At 37.3% G+C, this 23,410-nt stretch overlaps 2 protein-coding genes across 3 annotated transcripts in view; both read left to right on the top strand.

Moving 5' to 3' along the window:
- The window catches only part of LOC107689165 (ceramide synthase 2-like), a 23,120-nt gene extending 19,729 nt beyond the window's left edge, over positions 1-3,391 (top strand). For both annotated transcript variants that reach the window (XM_016487083.1, XM_016487084.1), the window contains exons 8-11: positions 532-660; positions 1,717-1,823; positions 2,068-2,221; positions 2,755-3,391. In XM_016487083.1, the coding sequence (XP_016342569.1) occupies positions 532-660; positions 1,717-1,823; positions 2,068-2,221; positions 2,755-2,904 (540 nt within the window). In that variant the 3' untranslated portion in view covers positions 2,905-3,391. The remainder of the gene's footprint in view (positions 1-531; positions 661-1,716; positions 1,824-2,067; positions 2,222-2,754) is intronic.
- Positions 3,392-5,838: 2,447 nt separating this feature from the next.
- The window catches only part of LOC107689175 (aryl hydrocarbon receptor nuclear translocator-like), a 25,098-nt gene continuing 7,526 nt past the window's right edge, over positions 5,839-23,410 (top strand). The window contains exons 1-15 of the mRNA XM_016487097.1: positions 5,839-6,315; positions 7,888-7,981; positions 10,135-10,173; positions 10,283-10,339; positions 11,978-12,194; positions 13,792-14,005; positions 14,089-14,191; positions 15,088-15,153; positions 15,232-15,317; positions 15,423-15,499; positions 16,838-16,972; positions 19,187-19,261; positions 21,286-21,437; positions 22,649-22,771; positions 22,977-23,061. Of these exons, the coding sequence (XP_016342583.1) occupies positions 6,297-6,315; positions 7,888-7,981; positions 10,135-10,173; positions 10,283-10,339; positions 11,978-12,194; positions 13,792-14,005; positions 14,089-14,191; positions 15,088-15,153; positions 15,232-15,317; positions 15,423-15,499; positions 16,838-16,972; positions 19,187-19,261; positions 21,286-21,437; positions 22,649-22,771; positions 22,977-23,061 (1,542 nt within the window). The 5' untranslated portion in view covers positions 5,839-6,296. The remainder of the gene's footprint in view (positions 6,316-7,887; positions 7,982-10,134; positions 10,174-10,282; positions 10,340-11,977; positions 12,195-13,791; positions 14,006-14,088; positions 14,192-15,087; positions 15,154-15,231; positions 15,318-15,422; positions 15,500-16,837; positions 16,973-19,186; positions 19,262-21,285; positions 21,438-22,648; positions 22,772-22,976; positions 23,062-23,410) is intronic.

Here is a 23,410-nt window from a genome sequence, read left to right as displayed (position 1 = left end):
TGTGTGTGTGTGTGTGTGTGTGTGTGTGTGTGTGTGTGTGTGTGTGTGTGTGTGTGTGTGAGTGAGTATATATATATATATATATACTGTATATATATATATGTGTGTATGTGTCTTGTGTATGTGTGTGTATATACTGTATATGTGTGTGTGTGTATATATGTGTGTGTGTGTGTGTGTGTGTGTGTATGTATATTTTTTTCAATTAGTGTAATTTAACATGGTTTTTGTTTCAAAGAGATGTATTATTATTTATATTATAATACATTTATTATTACTTATATTTAGATATATTTATTTATTATTTATATTATTGGTCATTAAGAACTAAATTATGACAGACATCTTGAGTAACATTATAACAGGACCTCATGGGAAAGGGATGCATAATAAACAAAAGAAAAGCTTTGTGAAATGTGTGAGTCAGGGACCATGATGGAGCTTCATAATGAATCACATTAAACTGACAGACGTAGTATGAAGAACTCATAACTGCGTACTGATCTTAGCGTCTCTCACTGTCTCTTGCAGGACTTCAAAGAGCAGGTCATTCATCACGTGGCCACCATCATGTTGATCAGCTTCTCCTGGTGTGTTAATTACATCAGAGCGGGAACGCTCATCATGTTCATTCATGATTCAGCCGACTATCTGCTCGAGGTGAGAAGAACAACCTCACAGACACGTGACAACATCTCAACCAATTACTCAGCTTGTTTAAATCATTGAAAACATTAGACAGAGGTATAATGTATTGTCAACACAATAGAGTAGTTTAGATGTTGTGTATCTTAGTTATTAAAGATTTGGCCTGTTTAGTTGTTGGTTCAAACCCTGTAATCTGTGAATGTTCACAGCTCTTCAAGTTACTTCTGAGGTGGTGCTTCTCAGATTTATTTATTTTTTCTCCCCATGAAACTAGATAAAATGTATTATTGTAAGCCAATGCTAACATATGCACTTAAAGTATGTACTTCACTGGAAAGAACAGTGTAAAATTGTGCATTGCATTGTGGGTACAGTATTCACAGCACATTTGTCACAGAAAATGTGCACTTTAGGCAAAACTGATTAAAAGTTTGATTTTGTTTTAAAGAAATCAATACTTTTATTTAGCATTAGATTTATCAAAATTGACAGTAAAGACATTTATAATGTTGCAGAAGATTTCTATTTCAAATAAATGCTGTTCTTTTAAACTTTCTATTCATCTGTGAATCCTGAAAAATAAAATACATCACGGTTTCCACAAAAATATTGTGCAGCACGACTGTTTTCAACATTGATAATAATCAGAAATGTTTCTGGAGCAGTAAATCAGCATATTAGAATGATTTCTGAAGATCATGTGACACTGAAGACTGGAGTAATGATGCTGAAAATACAGCTGCGCATCACAGAAATAAATTACAGTTTAACACATAACCACACAGAAATCAGCTCTTTAAAATTATAATAATATTTCACAATATTTCTGATTTTCCCATAGTTTTAGTCAAATAAACGCAGCGGCCTTGGGACTTTTTATAAACATTAAAAATCATACTAAAGTATATCCTGGAGTATGTTCTGTAGAAATTGTAAGAGACACATCCTCCCAATCATTTGTCTTCAAGTTGTCCATGTCAGTGTTAAAAATGTGCTAAATACATTTCTGTCTCTCCCTCTTCTGTACACATCAGTCTCTCCCCCTCATATCATCTCTCTCTCTCTCAGTCAGCTAAGATGTTTAACTACGCCCGATGGAAGAACGCATGCAACTACATCTTCATCCTGTTTGCTGCGATCTTCATCGTCACTCGCCTCATCATCTTCCCTTTCCGGTAACCAGCTCATCCGTCTCTCTCTCTCTGTGTTTCTCTCCACACACATGCTGTCATCAAACATGCCACAGCAGATGTGATTATGATACAGTCGTGGTGTATTTCTATGGATATAAGCGTGATTATACACGTGCACAAGTAAAACCAGGTGCTAAATTGTTTGGTTGAGAACAAAGATGTGTAATACTGTATAACACGGCAAATTAGTGTGATGTCTTAGAAGGTGTTTCTGTCTGTCTCTCAGGATCATGTATTGCACATGGGTGTATCCCGTGACCCTGTACCCTCCGTTCTTCGTATATTACTTCTTTAACGGGCTGCTGATGGTTCTGCTGTGTCTGCACATCTTCTGGGCCGTGCTGATCATACGCTTGGCCTTCCGCTTCTTGAGCAGTAACGTACGTCTGCATGTTTTACACCTAGTTTTATCTGTAACACTTTAGAAGATCCCATTAGTTGAAGGAATGGTTCACCAAAAAATGAAATTTTGCTGTGAATGTGCTCTCCCTCAGGCCGTCCGAGATGTAGATGAGTTTGTTTCTTGATGTTTTTATCAGCTGTTTGGACTCTCATTCTGACGGCACCCATTCACTGCAGAGCATCCATTGCTGAGACACTGATGCAGTGCTGCATTTCTACAAATCTGATGAAGAAACAAACTCATCCTAATCTCGGATGGACTGAGGGTGAAGACATTTTAGGGAATTTTTTTCATGATCACTTTGTGTGTTTTTTATTTTTTTGGAAGTTTGAGCTTTGTGAAAATCACTTTTTCAGAATATCACACTTTTCGTTCTCTTGAAAATAAAAAGTCATACCGGGTTAGAACGACATGAGGCTGAGTAAAGGATGACAGATGTTTCATTTTTGGGGGAACTGTCCCGTGATGTCTTTGTGAATATATCTGAAGATCACTTTCTCTCCTCAACAGTCGTCGGTAGAAGACGAGAGGTCCGATCGAGAGGAGACTGACGAGTCAGAGGAAGAAGAACAGCTGAAAAATGGAGAGATACAGAAAAACGGACCAGCTCAGAACGGCCACGCTACATATAACAACAACCACTCTAAAAAAACAGAGTGACGTCTTGAGAGGACAGAAACATTCAGAAACCTGGAGATTCTTCCTCTGCTGAAGCAGAGCAGAGACGGGTGAAGAACAGAGGATCGATTGCTGTCTACACTACAGACAAACACACACAAGCATCACACGAACACAGACACAGCGGGCCAAAGCGAACAGGGAGCAGTGCTGCCTCTATTGACACATGCTTACAGGAGCAGATCACCTAAAAATACACATCATTTGCTGATGCTGTTCCAAATTTCTTGCAGTTATTTACAGCAGAATGTCCAAACTGCTCTTCCCATACAATGGAAATCAATGGTGACCACGGCGGTCAAGCAAGATTTTCAGTCTGTTCCTCACAGAGATCTGTCGAAACAAGTCTCATATGGACTGCTTTTATGCTGCGTTTGTGCTTCCTAGAGCTGGAAATCCTATAGTTTCATTGTATGGAAGACAGCTATGGAAAAAAAAAATTCCTCAATTGTGCAATTCAGACTTTGTTTCTCGCAATTCAGAGAAAATGTCAGAGTTGTGAGATATAAACACAGAATTTCAAGACAGAAACTCACAATTCAGACTTTTTTTTTTTTTTTTTTACATCTCGCAATTGTGTTTTTTTTTCCCCACCATGGAACTCTCAATTAAAGCAATAAGCCCCGTGAAGCACCGTTTTATAAAAGCAATAAGCCCCGTGAAGCCGTGGTTTACAGTGAATTTATAACAGCTAAGGGGCGTTGTTAAGGCACGACGCGAAGCGGGAGTCTTCTTGGGGCTTATTGCTTTATTTTATAATAGTAATTACATGTAACATGTGTAACAAGGACACCTTAACGACTAACTGTCGTTATAGCTGTTATAAATTCACTGTAAACCACGGCTTCACGGGGCTTATTGCTTTTATAAAACGGTTATTCCATATACGTAGTACGGTTTCACAAAATAAAAAACAGTATTCTTCCACCAAACAATGTAGTTCCAACAAAGCAGTTGCCGAGCAACACACAGAAGTAAACAAAGGTGTATGTTTGTAGAGTAATTTACAACAGCTTGGAACGCGGCTCAGCCAATCAGAATCAAGCTCTCCGCTTTATAATATGAGATTATATCTCACAATTCTGAGGAAAACAAACAGTTGTGAGTTCTGAGACAAAAAGTTGCATTTACCTTTTTTATTTCCATATTTTGTGGCAGAAATGGACTTCCATAGAGAGCAGATCTGATATAATGCTAAACCCATTCTTAAAAAAAAAAGAAAGTCATATGAGTAAATGATGACAGAATTATTTAGGTGACCTGTGCCTTTTAACAGTGCCTTCCTTTGCCATTGTTTGCTCTTTTTCATGTCTTGTTTTTAGTTTTTCATTTAAAAAACTGCAAGTTACTGCATCTTTTTTCCAGAGAATAACCATCCATCCTATAATACAGAATGTTTCGACTGAATACATCTGAACACCAAGTGGACCAGTTTGGGCTTAATGTGTGGTCACAACTCATTGTTAATGGCAAAAAAAGTAAATTGTCTCTCGTCAATCACCAAACCGATTTCTGATCTCTTTCACGTATTGAATTCATATTGAAATGACTGGATTTTGCCCACAGAAATGCTTCGGTAATGTTGACGGCTGACTGTAAATAATGCATTTTGCGATGACATTGGTTACCAGAAATGTTCTGTTTTGTATGATGAGTAGGCTATAAACCCAGGACGATCAGCCAGAACACCAAAAATAACTGAGTGCACCTTTAAATATGGCCAAATGTTACTAACTTTCTAACATAGTGTGCAAACCGTGCAATTCACTGCCAGCTCTTTTGATGAGAAAACCACTACCATTCAGTTTCTGAATGTGATATTAAACCCATATTTGCTAACACTGAACAAACACGTATCGGCCAGCGGTTGCTCGTTCATTTTCTCACAGATTCTGAATATCCATGAGCTGCCAGCCAAAGCTAGATTGATTGTGTAAACGTGTGAGCTCGTGTTGATGCAGTTTGCTGCTGTAAACGTCTTGCTTTCTTGCGTCTCGAGCTGCCGAGATGAATTAGGATCTTCTCATTTGTCTGTGTCCTGCTCGGATTTCATCATTCCTCCCATTGTCCTTGTCAACGTCCCAGCATTCTCTTCTGGACTTTGTTTCAGATGCAGTCGAGTCGATTACAGTGTTATCTCTATTTTGTATTTGCCTGTGTTTTGTAATATGATGCCATTATGGAGGATGTTAACAACAAAATACTGAGTGTAAGTCACACGTTTGATTTCTCTGTTATTAATAAACATGATTATGTTATATTGTTAAAGTCTCTTCAAGTAGTGTCTACCACAGCCCCTTATTTTATTGTGATATATGAATCCAAAATAGTATAAAAACCCACAGGAGACCCCTAAAGTGCTCCAGGGCTGTAAGATGACCTTTCTCTTCATAGGTCACATAAACAGAGATTTTATAGTTACATACATTTGCAGCTGACATAACCTAAACATGTTTATTTACATATTAAACATTAGAAATGTGGGACATTTTACAGTGACAGTAAATAAGTAGCTTTAAATGTGCACTTCAGATCATATAGAACATCATATAATATCAATTAAATAAATAAAAGGCCACATTAAAGTACATTTTAAACAATTTAGTTGAAGCATTTTGATGTGTTGACTAATCTACTAAAGCACAAGTACTTGATTATTATTTTAACTGTAGATAAGTTCATCAGTTTTAAATTTACCAAATTGCAACTTCATTACAAAATGTGGAATTACTAATATATTTTAACACATGACATACACGTTTAAATAGAAATGACATTAAAGTGTATTTTAGTTTATTATAGACGCAAAGTGAACGGAAGGAACGCCACTGGAGAGACTCTTCCGCGTCGTGTCACGTGATCTCCAAAGGCTACTCCTATTGGTTAAGCGGATAAAGGCCTACTTGCGCTTACTTTTTCAGCAGACGTCATCAGATTTCCGGTCCCTTCCTACAACAGATGCATGAATAATAATAAAATAATAATCATAAAAATAAAAAAAATAAAAAACAGGAAAAATAGTAACATTGGACGCAGAGTGGCGCGTCTGATCCGCGTGGAGCCTCTAGTTTCCTCCTCTGACGCGCTTCTGCTGCTGACTGAAAGATTACGGGCGCCATCTTGGATCAAGGGAGGCTTTTAAACTGGAAAAAGTCGAAGAGCAGGAAAACAAAAAAAACAACTATAAAACATCGGCAAACCCGTCCGTTCGGACACTCGGTTTGAAGTCATGACATCTGTTTTAAAATACTTGTTCGAAACTCGGACGGAATAAAACAGAACCAGACACAGTGGAGCAGGGAGATTTCTCTCGTCAGCTGGGAAAGTTGTTTTGTATGTGTTAGCTCGTTCGCGAACACCTTTACCTGTCGGATATGGCATCAGCCAATGCAGGTATCGTATAAAACCCGAATGTTTTCCTCTTAAATGTCTGATTTGTGTTGATTTCGCTCATTATAAGCGGTTGCGCTGGTTAGCTCGAGCAGCTGTTAGCCTAGCTGTTGTGATATAGCCTATAACAGAAGCTCACGGAGTAAAAACTGGACAAACATTTGCCGTTTGCAGTGAGAAAAAGGGTTTGTTTTTCTTAGCAAAGAGCTGCAGGAGCGGTGACAGACTGATCTGACACGTGTAGCAGTGTGTGCTTCAGCTGTCATTCACACACAGGCCCAAAACAGCACTCACATGTGTGACCCTGGACCACAAAACCAGTCATAAGGGTCCATTTTTCGAAATTGAGATTAATACATCATCTGAAAGATGAATACATAAGCTTTCCATTGATGTATGGTTTGTTAGGATAGGACAATATTTGGCCGAGACACAACTATTAGAAAATCTGGAGTCTGAGGGTGCAAAAAAATCTAAATATTGAGAAAATCATGTTTAAAGTTGTCCAGCAATGCATATTACTAATCAGAAATTAAGTTTTGATATATTTACAGTAGAACATTTACAAAATATCTTAATGAACTTAATATATTCTTTATAGCATCTTATTTTGTGTGTCTTTTATTTCATGCATGTACAGGTGCATCTCAATAAATTAGAATGTCACAATTTGAGTTGAATTACTGAAATAAATGAACTTTTCCACGACATTCTAATTTATTGAGATGCACCTGTAGTTAAATAAACCAAATGTCACCAAATGGGACCTGCTTAGCTTGGGACCAAATGCTGGTTTATAATTATTGATCGTTTTATATTGAATATATTTGAGCTTGATGAATGCAGTCAGCATTACAGTGTGCGTAAAATTTACGGGATATCACAAATTCAAGGAATATTTATTTTGATTTAATTATTCTTATTTTGTTATGTGAGACAAGAATGTGGGTCGCAGATAATTATATATTTTTATTAGTATTATTATTATGACTCTGTAATTACAAATTACAGGAAATTTCAAAAGAAGAGTATTTATTCGAAATATAATTTTTTTGTAACATTATAAATGTCTTTCCGTTGTAAATTTATAATAGTGATATGTTATTGCAAACAATATTTACTGAATATTTTAGGAGCAGAAAGTTCAAAAGAACAGTATTTATTTGAAATAGATATCAATTAAATGCTGTGTTTGGTTATGTATATATATGTATCACAGAAAAACTTGGGATTTTATGCCACTACGAAGTGATGGGACACCTAATCGCACCCTAATTGTTGAACGTAGATTTTGAAACTGTCAGTTTGTCAGGCTAGCCGATATATCGGTCTGTAATTTTTTGTTAGATTAGGGGCACATAAACAATTTACTGGTGATGATTTGAGATCATCTAAAGCATTATAGTGCAAGACTACACTATGCATTTCTTTAGCCTATTGTTATGTATAGGCTATACATAAATATTCTGTGTAGTTATTAGTCGTGAGTGTTTGATTGTGTGTGTGTGTGTGGTCTGTCTCTGTGTGTGTGTGTGTGTGTGTGTGTGTGTGTGTGTGTGCGTGTGTGTGTTTCAGATATGCCTGAGGTGCCGTCACTGGCCGCAGCAGCTGGATCTCATGCTAACAGTACCGCCGTTGTGCCAGAGGCCAACAGCAAACGACAAGCCACGTAAGTAATAGGGGTGGCCCCAAATAGTCGAAGATTCGATGCTCAATGTCTGATTGATCATGCCATTTTGGCTATGTGGGGGTGCTCAATGTCTGATTTCACATAGAACTACCAGTTTTCTCCCAATAAGTTAATATACAGCCTTTTATGATAATGATGTAAATAATAATCTGAAAAGAAAGAAGCTTCAAATAAATATTTTAACGTGTGTGAATAAATCCAACCACCCCTATAGATTTAAGTGTGACTTTCCATAATCCGTGACCGACAGAGGAGCATCTTGGCGGCAGGGTACAAGTGATGAGAGCAGGACAAACAACAATGCAGAATATGAATAACTACGACTGGGACTGTCATACACATAACATTATAATGAGAACACTATTATAATAAAACGCTGTGAATTTTTAGAGTTTAGTTGCCGTGTTTCTGCACGTTGTTGTGTGAAGAATGCGTCCACAAAAGGAGTTCATTCAGAGCCGTGCAGACACGTTCATGTGCATTCGGAGCATTTTGTGCAGATATCCTAAAAGTCGTAATATTAACGTTATGTTGTATAAATAACGAAGCGTATTCTATATGAGATAAATGATGAGTTAAATCCCATTGATTAAAAACCTGCTGCTTCATTCGACTGGTCATCTTCAGCGCGCGCAGCTCGAAACAGAAATGCAGAACATTAATAACTACTGTGATATACATAACGTTATTATGAGAGCACTATTGTAAAAAATGTTGTGAATTCTTAGAGTTTCGCTGACGTTAACTATGTTTTAATCAAAACATAAAACATTATTTACCCCGTTTGTATCTGCGAGGCGTCCGTTACACATTTTCCCTGTGTGTTAACGTAATTATGACTGTAGAATGTCTCTCTTGGTAATGTATTTTGCCCCGCCCCAAAAACATATGATTCGACTATCAGTCGAATATCGGCAAGATTAGAAAACATTTCGATTCGACTATGAAAATCCTTAGTCGGGGACACCTCTAGTAAGTAATAATAATAATTATAATCCATTTTATTTATAAAGCACTTTACATTTTAAAGAAATTCTCAAAGTGCTACAAAAAGAGTCATAATAATATAAAACAATTAGAACAATTAAGAAAAACATTTTTTAAACCAGCTGCCAACTGAGATTAACACAGAAGTTTAAACATTAAAAGACTAAGTCTGACTGAGCCGTCTACACCACAGATATAAAAGCACTAAACATTATTAAAGCACTTCTGGCAGTGTTCAGTTGATCTCAGTTGTCAAAACAAGGTGCTGTCCTCACTTTCTTATTGCTGTATTCTGTGGAGCTCAGAAGGAAATCTTTTGGGGAAATGTGCAAACTGGTTTTTCTATAAAGTGGAATTACATGGGCAGTGGTTCAGAAGACAGTACATATTAAGTAATATTATCAATTTGACCGCTGAATTGAACCGAATAATGACACTAACTTCTGCGAAATCGACACATTGAACTGAATTGAACCAACTCTGAACTGACTTGAGCAGAATAAGGACACTTTTGTCTCCTGTGGAGCTGCTTTACACCTCAAATTGAGTTTCAATTTGATAAGTGAAGCATTTTGCAACATTAACACTGCTATTTTCCTGCATTGTGAATGCTTTGGAACCGTCTTGTGTTGTATAAAGTGCTAAAAGTAAATGACTTGACTGAGGCTTACAAGCTCCAAAAAGGACAAAAGCACCATAAATGCACACTTTGTTCCTGAGTGCATGACTTAGAAATAATGCAAATTTTATGACACTTTATCATGCTCACTTTGTGTCGTTTTTGGAGCTTGACGCTGTCTGTTCCTGTTTGTTGATGAAGAGCAGCGTGAACAATTCTCCTGATGTCTTCTTTTGGGTTGCACGGAAGAATGAAAGTCGCAGGGGTTTGTGTGATGAGCGGGTGAACCGTCCCTTAATATACACCATGCGTGACTAGAGAGCTGAACGTGAACAGTAGCTTTCCAGAGGCAAATTCACAGGAATGACACTCTGGTTTTGGCCAACAATAGTGTGCTTGTTTATTGAGTGTCTGTGGTTGACTTGATTCGCTCTGTTTGTTCTGTCTCTCGAGTGGGTGGAGAATTGCGGGAATGTTTTGCAGTTGTGCAATATTACTGACTAATGTGAATTTCCCTGGTTTCCAGCTCGGACTATGACGACGATGAGGGAAGCAAATTGTTCAGGTTAGTCATGACGTGACTCGAGGGTTCGAGCCGGGTTTGAACTGTGCCGAGCTGCCTGTCTTATGACTGTGTTCAACAACATATGCTTCTTCTCATTTTGGCTTCTCAGGTGTGATGATGATGATGATGATGGAGGCGGATCGAATGACAAGGAGAGATTTGCCAGGTATTGACTGATGGAAATCAGAGTGCGTGAAAAGTACAAATATGATCATCTGATCTTATGTGCTGCTGTCATTATGGTATTCATAGTGAGGTTTCCAAACACTCTTCCCGTCTTCCTTTGTTTGGCTGAACAGGCCCAAACTCATGCAACGTTGCTATATCAGCCAATGCTTTTAAAGTGTATTTTAAAAAATATCTCTGTCTTCCCTTATTATTTAATCGGACTGCCAAAGAAACAAATTGGATGCTCAAAAAATGCACTATAACTTTTTATTTGCAAGATGATTACTGAATGCCACTCCCTGAATTAAGCATGAAATATGAGTTCATGTGAGGAAAAAAAGTAGCTTACTGCTGTTTGACACATTTACGGCAAAACATTGTTTTTTCATGCACTGATCAGTTTTGAGAGCTATGTTGGTTTTATATCATGACTTCATTCAGACTAGTGGAAGCATGCAAAAATATACATTTCAGTATTTATTTTGTTACACTTTTTCTTTTTGCATTTGATTTCAATTACAATGCGTATCTTTAAAGGCTGTGAGCTTTTCTCCACTTCAGCAGCACTTTACAGTTTTATTCCTATCTATATCTATGTATAGGTTTTACACAGGGGTTTATTCATATATATATATATATATATATATATATGAAGAGTTCATTTGCAAAAGCAGATAACTTTGATTAGGTTAAAAATAACTAAAAATACAGCTAACTAACACAATCAAATCATGATAGCATAATAAAAAACATGATTTTTAAAAATAATAAAAAAAACTGAGTTATCTGTTTTTGCAAATAAACTCTTCATATATTTATATATATATATCTCCATGATTTATTTCTTTATTTATTGGTAAAAAAATATTTTTTATAGCTGTTAACAGTATTTATGGAGAGAGATCCAATTTTTTCCAAGAATTTTGAACCTGGCTTCATCCAGTTTTCAGATTTCTCTGCTGGAAATGTAAGCAAATTATTGCACATTTAATTCGATGATGCCTCGTTTGTACTTAAATGCAAAACATTGTATGTATTGTGATTAATCAGGGATTTTTGCCTTGTATGATGATTTTAGCCTATTCACATGTAGTGTCTTGCTTTAAGTCTCTGATATATTTCAAGCAAAATCGAAGAACAAACAGATTCATTTTGAACAAAATCTGGCCAAAATGTTCCTTCTTGGAAAACTTTGCACCTTTTGAACTGCCATTGATGATTGAACTTTGAACAGACAGAAAAGAACCGCTGGACATATTATTTATTGAAAATAGTACTCGGTATACACTGTAGTATGCAGTAATACTGGACAGCCAGCAGTCTGTCATTGTCTTACACTTTATTTCAGGTGTTTCTTTTGAGCACTTCTTCTGTCCCTCTCTTCTTTTCTCAGGCCGTTTGAAGAGGCTTGTTCTTTCAGCTCTCATGAGATTGTTCATACACATTTGTTTTGTCATGGAGAGATGAGTGTTGTCTCATTTGACGAGCACATTGATGCAGTCTTTATTTGCTTATTCATCCATCTCTCTCTCTCTCGTTTTCTCGTCATTGCTTTCTCTCGACCTTTTCTCTGTCCCTGCTCTCTTCTCCCCACGATTGCATGCGCCGCCCATCTCTCATGACCTCCTGACCGCAGGGAGAATCACAGCGAGATCGAGCGCAGGCGGAGGAATAAGATGACCGCTTACATCACGGAGCTGTCAGACATGGTGCCCACCTGCAACGCTCTGGCGCGCAAACCAGACAAGCTCACCATCCTGCGCATGGCTGTGTCGCACATTAAGTCTTTCGGAGGCAGCGGCAGCAGCAGCAGCACCGATGGAGCATATAAACCCTCCTTTCTCACAGACCAGGTCAGATATGGACTGCATTGATGATAGAAATGTATTTATTCCTCGTTGCACATAAACAGGGCCCAGATTCATAAAACATTGTCAGGCGTAAAGTTCTTCTTAACTAATGTTATCTTCTTATTTTCTTACTTAAAGGGACAGTTCACCCAAAAATAGAAGTTCTCTGATTATTTACTGACTCTAAAGTTGTTCCAAACATGTATGAGTTTTTTTCTTCTGCTGAACTTAACAGAAGATGTTTTGAAGCCTGTTGGTAACAGTTGTCAGTCCCTATTGTCTTCCATAGTATGAAAAAAAATACCTTGGAAGTCAATTGGGACCAGAAACTGTTTGGTTACCAACACTCTTCCTCTTATGTTCAGTAAATGTGAGTAAATGATGACAGAATTTTTACATTTTTGGGCGAACTATCCCTCTAAGAAAATCAGAAGAAAAGTTAAAGATATTTTGTATTCCCAAAAATAGTTTGTAAGAAGGTTATCTTTCTTAAAATTGTTTAATGTTTAGTGGTCAGTCTGCACAAGATCAACATGCTTGTTTCCTTTGTGACTCCTTTTGACGAATTTTGACGTTCTCGCCGGCGGTGGTGTGAACGCACGGTAAGAAATGTATTTCTTAAAGAGGTCATCGGATGCAAAATTCACTTTTACATGGTGTTTGAACATAAATGTGTTTTGGCAGTGTGTGTACACATCCACCCTATAATGATAAAATTCCACTCGGTGTTTTTTTTTTTTAATCCCTATAAATAATATCCCCTTTCTCAAATCAAGCCGTTCTCAGATTCTTGGCTGTGTGATGTCACACAGACAGGCCCCTCCCACGATTGTTGATTGACAGTGGTGTTTTACCTTAGACCAGCCCTGAGTGAGCTGTGAACAGTGCGTTATTGTTTCACCGCTGGAGCAGATGTAGACAAGAATGACTCCTAAGCGATTGAAGTGTTCTGTTGTAATAATAAACACAGCAGTCATCATTTACTCCCGACATCTGAGCCGCTGAAGACACAGTGGATTACGTTTGTTTTTGAAGGGAATGCGTCCCGATCTACATAAATGTGTCTATGTTCGCATTAATAATTTGTGGTCCAACTTCAAGTGAGTATAAGTTTTTTTTATTTTATTTTTTTTATGAGTCTTTGCAAATCGCCTTTCTTAATAATGTGCTAGTTAGCAAGTTTTGCGGCTAAAGTAAACAGTCTCATGAGTACGGCTGGTCACCCCACGGAAGAGAGGGGCGGGATCAGCAGAGCTCATTAGCATTTAAAGAGACATGCACCGAAACGGCTCGCTGTGAACAGAGCTGTTTTTGACAAGGTAAAAAGGGTGTTTTTTACACTACCATTGAGAAATTTTAACCAAAGTATGTTATAGACTTTTCATTAAGACCCTAAAGAATCATATCAACTTGTGGAAAATGGGCATCCGATGACCTCTTTAAGAATATATTTGTAAATTTGAAGCAGGCACCGTTTTTTTTTTTTTTTATACCAGAACTGAATCATTTTCACGATTTAATTCAGTTAACACTTTCATCTAAAAATTTCTTAAACATCATCTCGAAATGTGCTGTTATCTCTCTCTCTCTGTCTCTGTAGGAGCTGAAGCACCTAGTTCTGGAGGCGGCTGATGGCTTTCTGTTCATAGTGTCGTGTGAAACCGGCCGTGTGGTTTATGTGTCGGACTCGGTCACACCGGTTCTGAACCAGGCTCAGTCGGATTGGCTCGGATCATCGCTGTACGACCAGCTCCATCCAGAGGACACAGAGAAACTCAGAGAGCAGCTCTCCACCAGCGAGAACAATAACGCCAGTGAGAAACGACTCTTATCGCTGTCATCCTGCGTGCTGACAGTCTTTTTCTGTTTAACTCCTCTTGCTCTTTTCTGACTGTAGGCCGGATGTTGGACATGAAAACAGGCACGGTGAAGAAAGAGGGTGGGCAGGCCTCTGTGAGGATGAGTATGGGCACACGCCGCTCCTTCATCTGCAGGATGAGGTGAGGAACAGGAAGAACAAACCAACAGACCTTTAATAACTGAACCAAGTCCACCTTCAGCTCGTGCTTCACGTGTCTTTATGCTGTGAAATCTTTACTGATTTTTATAAATTAATGTAAGAGTAACTTTGATATTGTTAGTAATACTTACTGGACTGAAGCAGCTCGGCTTCACTTGATTATCCATCAATCATTTTTTTAGAAAAATCTGTTGCGTCTCAAATCTGATCCTCAGGATCTTTTGAGGAGCGTTTGTTTCCAGAAGCTTTACTTTCACTGTTCCTCAGCGGAGGAATGATCTTCACAAGCCTCCAAAACATCTCACATCTTCTGAGGAGCCTTTATTTCTTCATCTCTCAATCAGCATTGCATTGCATTGCATTATATGTTTGGATCATTTAAATCTCATCTTACTGAGACGTGTTATTGGAGATACAGAGTGACGACTGATGTTTATATCTTTTTATGTCAGTATCTGCTGCACTGTTCTAAAGATCTCATTGATTTACATCAGAATTTCATCTTACTTTTTGTCCATGTAAATATCAGCATCTGCAACAAATTGCATATTTCTGCTCCGTTTGGGTCCTTAAATAAAATTGAGCTTTTTTTTTTTCTTTCACATTCTCACTATATCAGACTATATGAGCCATAATTAGCCCGATGTGTCAAAACAGATAACACTCAGATTTTGTCTAAAGGTTCAATAAACGGTTCCAGCTTCATTTTTTTTTCTATAAAACTGCTTAAAATTAAAAAGCTTAAAATTTTTTGCATACACAAAAAAAAAGGTTTTCAGGGAAAGTATTAAAAGTCTTCAATTATGTTTGCATGTTATGAAATATTTCACATGCTGCATTACGTGGATTGTAATGTGTGTGTCTCTCTGTGTCCAGATGTGGAGTGTGTCCCGTAGAGCCGGTGTCCATGAACAGACTCAACTTCCTGAGAAGCAGAAACAGGTACGGCAGCTCTCTCTCTGTATATACATATCTCAGTCTTTAAACAGATGCAGATGAAGACCATCTCTCCTCCTGCAGGAATGGACTGGGTCCTCAAAAGGAGGGCGAGCCGCAGTATGCGGTCGTGCACTGCACAGGCTTCATCAAATCCTGGCCCCCTGCAGGTAACATTGTCCACAGCACAACACAGAGGAGGTGTCTATTGTTCACCCCGCTGTCCAGTCAGAACGCAACTGAGACGCATACTGTCCCTTTACCTTCTCTCTCAGGAGTGACTCTTTCTGAAGAGGAGGCCGATAATAATCAGGGAAATCGTTTCTGTCTAGTCGCCATTGGAAGGCTACAGGTACTTTTCCCCTTCCATTTTATTTCACTTTCCAGTGTTTTAGATTTGCATCACATTCAAAGGAATAGTTTGCACAATTCTGTCATCATTTACTCATGTAATCTCATATCTTTCTAAAAGGGCAAGTTCATGTCTGCTCTCTACCTTTAATCGTTTGTAAAAAGAGCAACATCGACATTCTACTGAACATCAAGAGAAGACACAAGGGTTTGGAAAGACATTAGGGTGAATAAATGAGAATATAATGTCCACTTTTTAATTAACTGTGATTCTTTAAATATCTGATTTATGACCATCAACTTAAAGGTGTAATGAAATTCTGTCACATGATCATCAGGCTTTTGAGGAATGTTTATTTGTTTATCTCTCAATCATCGTGTTGCATTGAATTATGTTTTGATCATTTAAATATCATCTTACTAAGACATTAATGGCAGATATAGAGTGACGACTGATATTTATATCTTTTTGCATAAGTATCTGCTATACTCTAATTGCACCAAATTGCATATTTTTGCTCTTTTTGGGCCTCTGAATAAAAATGAGCTGGTTTTTCATCATTTTCGCTATATATCATACTATATAAGCCTTAAAAGCCTTACAGATCAAATATGATACTCAACATTTGTCTTTTATGGGTTCAATAAACTGTTCCAGTTTTCATTCAGTCATTCCAAACCTGTATGACTTTTGTTCATCTTTGAAACACAATTGAAGATATTGTTAATGAAACATGATAGATTTCTGTCTCTCCATTGAAAGTCCATTCCACCAAAACTTTGACAATTTGAAAAATTCATGAAGAGATTGTAAAAGTAATCCATATTAATCAAGCTGTATAATCCAAGTCTCCTGAAGAGACATGATGGCTTTATATGGTAAACAGATTGAATTTCCATTTATATATAATTGACATTTACTTAGAATTGACTTTTATTTACATATATAAACGTTGATCAGCGCACATTCACAGAGCTCATCAAATATGGTAGACGAAAGCTCACATGTGCTTGTTTGTCATGTGAGAACCAATGAGGTTTGTTCTTGTGTGTGTATAAATCAGATCTGTTCATCATATAAAGTGAGTGTGTCTCCTCGGAAAGCCTGGACTAAACCTCTCAATCCATATGGATCACTTTACATGGTTGTTATGAACTTTATGAATCATAAAATTTTGGTTGTGTAGACTTTTATGGGGGAAGAGAAATCTCTCATGCGAGTTTCAGAAATGAACAGCAGTCATACAGGAATGGATCAGCATGTTAAGAATGAGTAATTGATGACAGAATTTTAATTTTTGGGTGAACTGTCTCTTTAAGATCCTCTGTTGTCATGCAGATCACATGTTGCCCGAGCGACACAAACATAAATAACATCAGCGTTCCAGTGGAATTTATTTCCCGCCACAACTGTCAGGGTCTCTACACCTTTGTGGATCACCGCTGTCAGGCGACGATTGGCTACCAGCCTCAGGTAGGCCTCAAACGCCCGAGTCAGGCTGGATCTCAGGCTAAAGGAGGTCATTTCTGAAGAGCAGGATGTTTTAAGTTGGCTCTGCATTAGCTGATTGTAGCTGTTGAGTTCCACTGTCTTGCATAGTGATGCACCAACATTTTGGTTTCAGCCTGCATTATATGAGTTGCTTTGGAATATAAGTCGCAGCAGGTTTCAGATGATAAAAAGCATCGATCTATATTAGGGCTGCCTCCTAATAGTCGACCAACCGTTAGTCAACCAGAAGAGGCTTGGTCGACCAAAATGTCATTAGTCGCTTAGTCGCAGAAAAAACAAATCCACAGGCGAAGTCACGAGATGAACAGATCGTTAACGGCTGGTCTTTGTGGTAATACAGTACTTGCGCAGGACATCCAAACGCTCACCTATCATTCATCGACCTCAAATATGGCTTATCATCTGAAATATGTAAGTATTAGCAACTTTACATGACCGCTCAATCTGATGTTATCCTAGAGAAATGCTCAACAGTAGCACACTCACTGCGGGACAGATGGAGGCGCCGCTGCGCTCACTTGCTCTTAAAATACTCCCTCATTTCTGGTCATACAGATAAAAGTAATACATCTTTCGAATCTGTAAAGACACTACGTTTATTTGTGTGCACTCACAACAACAACAAAACATTGCGCTTTTGTAAAATAATGAAAGCAAACAGGATGCGCTTTCTGCCGTCTCAGTCTCTGTGAGCGCGAAACTCTGAAGCTCCGTGTATAGCCTGCTTGCCTTACAAATATGAAAACATAGACAGAGCAAAATGTCTACTATCAAATGAACCAATTCAAATGGAAAACAGATATTCTCAGATTATGTAATCCGTATGAAGACAGGCGCGAGTCATTGTCGCCGACTTCATCTCTTAAACCGAAAACAAAGAAAGCACTAGTTTATCAATACATTTATTAAAATGTTAATGCAGCCTCCTTACTGTTTTTCCCTCACACATTCATAATTATTACTTCTGCCGGTGCGCTGTTGCAAGCTTCATGCATGTGCTCTAGCGCCTATTAGGCTATATAGGCAATTAAAGGCTCATTATAATGATTTAAATGGTTTATTAATAAATGTGCGATTAGTCGACTTATGCTTAAATAAACGACTACTACTCGACCAGAAGAATCTTTAGTCGAGGGCAGGCCTAATCTATATATATCTCTATTATAGATCAGTGTAAAATAATGCAACTTAAGTTTCAGAAAATATGTTCATCACTGTTACACGATTTATAGACTATAGGATAAAGAGTGGTGTCTTACATTATTACAGAAAAACGTCTTGTGATTACAGTACTGAGCTGCTGCAGTGGAGCAGCTCTAATGTGCTATTAATTTAAAGATGAAATACCATAGAGCAAAAAAAATGAACAGTGTAACAAAAGCTTGTAAAATACATTTTAATGGGCATAATTTAGTGAGAATATAACTGAAGGAAATATCTATTTGATAAATGAACTAAGCCAACTAACATTATACATATTCTTTTGGTTTCGGTACCCAGTATTTTTTTTTTAATTCCACATGCATGAAAATACAGGTTTCGGTGCATCCCTATTTGTAGTGCTCTTACCATGGTGTAATTACAGTAAGTTTTGTTACTTTTGATGTAAAACACAATCTGATCGTTCAAAGTCTATCAATTTTATTACAAAATACAAACAATAAATGTGGTTTTGATGCTGTTTAATGTGAGATCGCTGTAGCTTCAGTTCAAGTGGCACGTGAACTGATCATCTGTTCCTCTTTACTACTAGTTATAGCTCAAAATAAACATGATTGAACTTCAGAAGGTGTTGAAATAAACAATAACTAGAGGAGCATTTTGATAAGTACATGCACTGCATTACATATTATTATATTTTACTTAACCTGTAGTCCTCATTATTTAATGTATGTTTAAATAAATCATGAGATCATGAAAAAAAGTTTTAATTACGGTCACCGTTTAAATGTTTATATGAAAATGTTCTATGATTAATATTTTAACGTTTATACATAACTCAGTTTTATTTGAGTACTGATTATTAAATACATTTTATTAGTTAATTGATCATTAAAAAAAAGTTAATTTTTGGTTTAATTTTTCTCAGTTAAATTAAAACTTGACTTTTTATTCATTTGGGTGCATCACTAGTGTTGCAGTGTTTTCCATCTTTTGTGTTGTTGTGTGACACAGGAGTTACTGGGGAAGAACGTTCTGGAGTTTGCACATCCAGAAGACCAGGGCTTACTGCGAGACAGCCTTCAGCAGGTGTGTGTGTGCATTTAAATGACACCGTTACCAAAGTTATTGTAAGAAAAATTTCATATAATTTTATGTAGTGTCCATGACTAGAAATAGTCATTTTGGGGCTTTTTGCCTTTATAAAATGACAGCAATAACAATATTACACCAATGTTTAATACATATTTAAATGTATCAATCATCACAATATGGTGGTTGCCAGGTAAATTGACACATTAACATATAATAGGCTATATGATCATGCCGTGGCGGACTGGCCATCTGGAGCACCGGGAGTTTTCCCAGTGGGCCACTGTGGGCCAGCCAGTTGCGTAAATATAAAGAATGAATTATAGTAAATGTATGTAGCCTATATCTGTCCATCGGCCCATACGAATGGCCCGCGCAGCCCACTTAAGTCAAACATTCTAATTAATTAATTTAGCACGCTCTGGCTTAGTGCAGCGGCTCAAAAGCACTCGTCAATGTCAAAATGTTTTAGCCAATCAAATCGTAGAAGGCGGGATTTACTGTTCAGAAAAGCTGAGCTGAGGTAAGATGTTTATATGTTCAGTATTTGCCAACTGTTTACAAAAAATGTTAAACAGACATTCATTTTCAGGGATGCAAACTACTACTGGCCTTTTCAAATTTCTTAGATTTTAATGCTATTTACATTATTTGTCACATTAACGTAGCCGTTTTCAGCAGACATAAGATAACAGTGAAAGTTTGTATGCCGTTACATTTCTTCCGTGTCTAAGAAAATGTCAAAAAACTGTAAAAATATAATTCTCAAACTTACTCTAGAACATTGTAAATCTGAAGACTTTCGCTTTCAAGTGCCGTGATTAGGAAAGTTCTATTTTTCTATTAAAGATATTTTAATGGTTTAATGTTAAACTGTAATTTATTTCTGTGATGCGCAGCTGTATTTTCAGCATCATTACTCCAGTCTTCAGTGTCACATGATCTTCAGAAATCATTCTAATATGCTGATTTACTGCTTAATTATTTTCAATTATTATTTGTCCTCAGTTATTCATAATGGTTCTTCTTCTTATTATTAATACTTAAACTGTTTTTGTTTCTTAATATTTTTGTGGAAACTGACACTTTAACTTTTTCAGGATTATTTGTTGAATACAAAGAACAGCATTTTTTATATATAAATAATTTGTAGTAAGTATAGCTTTACTGTCACTTAAGTCAGTTTAATGCAACCTTGTTGAATAAAAGTATTATTATTTTTTTTAAATCTTACTCCAGACTGAATGGTGATGCATCACAGTTTCCACAAAAATATTGTGCAGCACAACTGTTTTCAACATTGATAATAATCAGAAATGTTTCTTGAGCAGCAAATCAGCATATTAGAATGATTTCTGAATATCCTGTGACACTGAAGACTGGAGTAAAGATGCTGAAAATACAGCTTTGATCACAGGAATAAATTATGTTTTACCATATATTTGCATAGAAAGCAGCTATTCTAAATTGTTACTTCATATATTTCACACATTACAGTTCTCTGTATTTTTCATCATCACAAAATTCTTCATCATAAAAAAAATCTTGTCAAGCAATTGAAAGGCACAATAAAAACAGTCCACATTCTGCACTACATTCCAAGTCTTCTAGAGCAGAGCATTGTTATATGGACTGATATTATGGTAGGCATTTAACTTGAGTGATATTAAACTGTCCCTCTATGTAAAAGAGATGTGTAAAAATATTATTTACAAATTGCCATATACACCAGGAAAGACAAATTATAATGTAAACAAGTATTGACGGTCATGCATTAATGTTAATGATAATAATTTTAAAAAGCATTTTTATTTCTCTATTGTGTTACATTTGTATGTTAGTAAGTGGTGTTAAAAATAGCTCTAATGAGCTGGTGGGTTTATGGTGGGCTGCTCTATGTCCAAAAAGTCCAGCGCCACTTTTTAGCCCCAGTCCACCCTGTGATATGATCAGAATGTAGATCTGGGCCTGTTGTTTTCATAACAGTGAGATGTATTAATGACCTCTGACCCCTGATGCAGGTGGTGAAACTGCGAGGTCAGGTGCTCTCGGTGATGTTCCGGTTCCGCTCTAAATCCCACGAGTGGATCTGGATGAGAACCAGCTCGTTCACCTTCCAGAACCCTTTCTCTGAAGAGATCGAGTACATCATCTGCACCAACGCCAATGTCAAGTTAGTACTGAAATGCATCACAAGATCCCATTCTGGCTTCACAGCAAAAGGTGTTTGCTTTGATATTTTGTTATCTGATGCAAGTTAATGCTGCTTACATTGCAACTTCAGTATTGAAAGACTTTTTGGGGTCACTGTTTAATACTCTCAGATTGTTTAGGCCTCAGTGTTGTCTAACCTAGTATGACTTTATGCAGTGTATCATATGCTTTTATGATCAAAGGTTAATTCCTGTGGATGTAATCAAATGTAATTCAGTTTGTTTGAAGGTGTGTGTGTATGTCACGAAAATGTGTGGGACTTATTTCACCCCAAAATATTAATAAAAAGAGGAAATTATATAGAAAAGAAGAAGAATATATAAATTAGGAAGCTGATAATTGTATTGTGAAATATGACATTTCATGACAATTTAGCATATCTAACTCCTCCCTGATTCTCTTTAGTGTAATGCAGATTTCATTTCCATTTGGGTCACTAAGATTTTTTACTTGAAAGAAGTCTCTTCTGCTCATCAAAGTTGCATTTATTTGATCAAAAATACAGTAAAAACAGTAATATTGTGAAATATTATTACAATTTACAACAGCTGTTGTATATTCTGTGTGAATATCTGTTAAACTGTAATTTATTTCTGTGATGCGCAGCTGTATTTTCAGCATCATTACTCCAGTCTTCAGTGTCACATGATCTTCAGAAATCATTCTAATATGCTGATTTCTGATTATTATCAATGTTGAAAACAGTTGTGCTGCCCAATATTTTTTTGGAAACTGTGATACATTTTATTTTTCAGTATTCTTTGATAAATATTTGTGTCATAAATAGAATGTTCAAAAGAACAGCATTTATTTGAAATAGAAACTTTTGTTTGTGTGAAGTCATCGCATCACAGTAATGTGAATCATCACTGAGAATTACATACAAACTTAAAATAAACATCTGGACACATTATGATGATGAGTCTTTAAGTAAAATGTGCTGAATTGTCCTGAAAATGCAAAATTGTCACAATTCAAAATATCCAAATGCCCCCCAAAATTGGCATATTTTTTATGCAAACATAATATCGTTTGTTTCTTTTTGATTTTTGGGGTCAGTTTAGAGTGTTGAGCTGTGTGTGTCTGAGAGGGTGAGCGTGTTAATTCAGCTCGGCTCTCAGTTTAATCTGACCGCTTTCTCTCCACCAATCCCTCCGGTTTGCGTGACAGTAGAGGGCCGAATCAGGACTCCCTGTCCCCCCTCTCTTCCCCGGGGGTTTCACTGCCCACTTCACTGGGGCAGAGCAGTCCTAACTGCCCCTCCACCCCCAGCGCAGGGCAGGTCACAGCCAGGTGAGAGCAGACCAATGGCGCACTGGGTCTTTCTTTCTCCTCTGCTCTCTCGGGTGAGCCTCAGGTCTGCTGCTGTCGGTCGGTGGTGGGTTAACAGCATGCTCTCTTCCTGTAGGTAGCTGTGGTGTCCGTGGTTGGTGGTGGTGTGTCTGACGGTCACGACTGTAGGACCGCACTCACATCAGTGTGGTTTGCTCTTCTGCAGGCAGATGCAGCAGCAGCAGGCCGAGTTAGACGAAGGGATGGGACGAGACGCAGCGTTTGAAACCAGTCAGGTCACTCTCCCTCAGGTAAACACACCTGAACTCACACACTCCCTCTCTATACCAGTAGTGTTAATGTCAGTATCAAATGTATTTATATAGCACTATTAAAACAACACGTTGACCAATGTGCCAATATAAAAATGAAATAAACAAAGAGAACATCACCTAAAACAACTTTAATAGTAATGCTAAAAAATATGAGCAAGAAAAATACGCCATGGCAAACAAATATGTCTTTAGATGTACTTTAAAAACCTGTACAGAGTCAGCATGTAAAGGTAAGCTATTCCACAGACTTGGCACACTGCCGCAAACATGCGGTCTCCTTTCTGGCTTAAAGGGTTAGTTCACCCAAAAATGAAAATTAGCTTGT

Source organism: Sinocyclocheilus anshuiensis, unplaced genomic scaffold (assembly GCF_001515605.1).
Source record: "Sinocyclocheilus anshuiensis isolate Anshui unplaced genomic scaffold, SAMN03320099.WGS_v1.1 scaffold737, whole genome shotgun sequence".
NCBI classification, from domain to species: domain Eukaryota; kingdom Metazoa; phylum Chordata; class Actinopteri; order Cypriniformes; family Cyprinidae; genus Sinocyclocheilus; species Sinocyclocheilus anshuiensis.
This window is presented reverse-complemented; position numbering and strand designations above follow the sequence as displayed.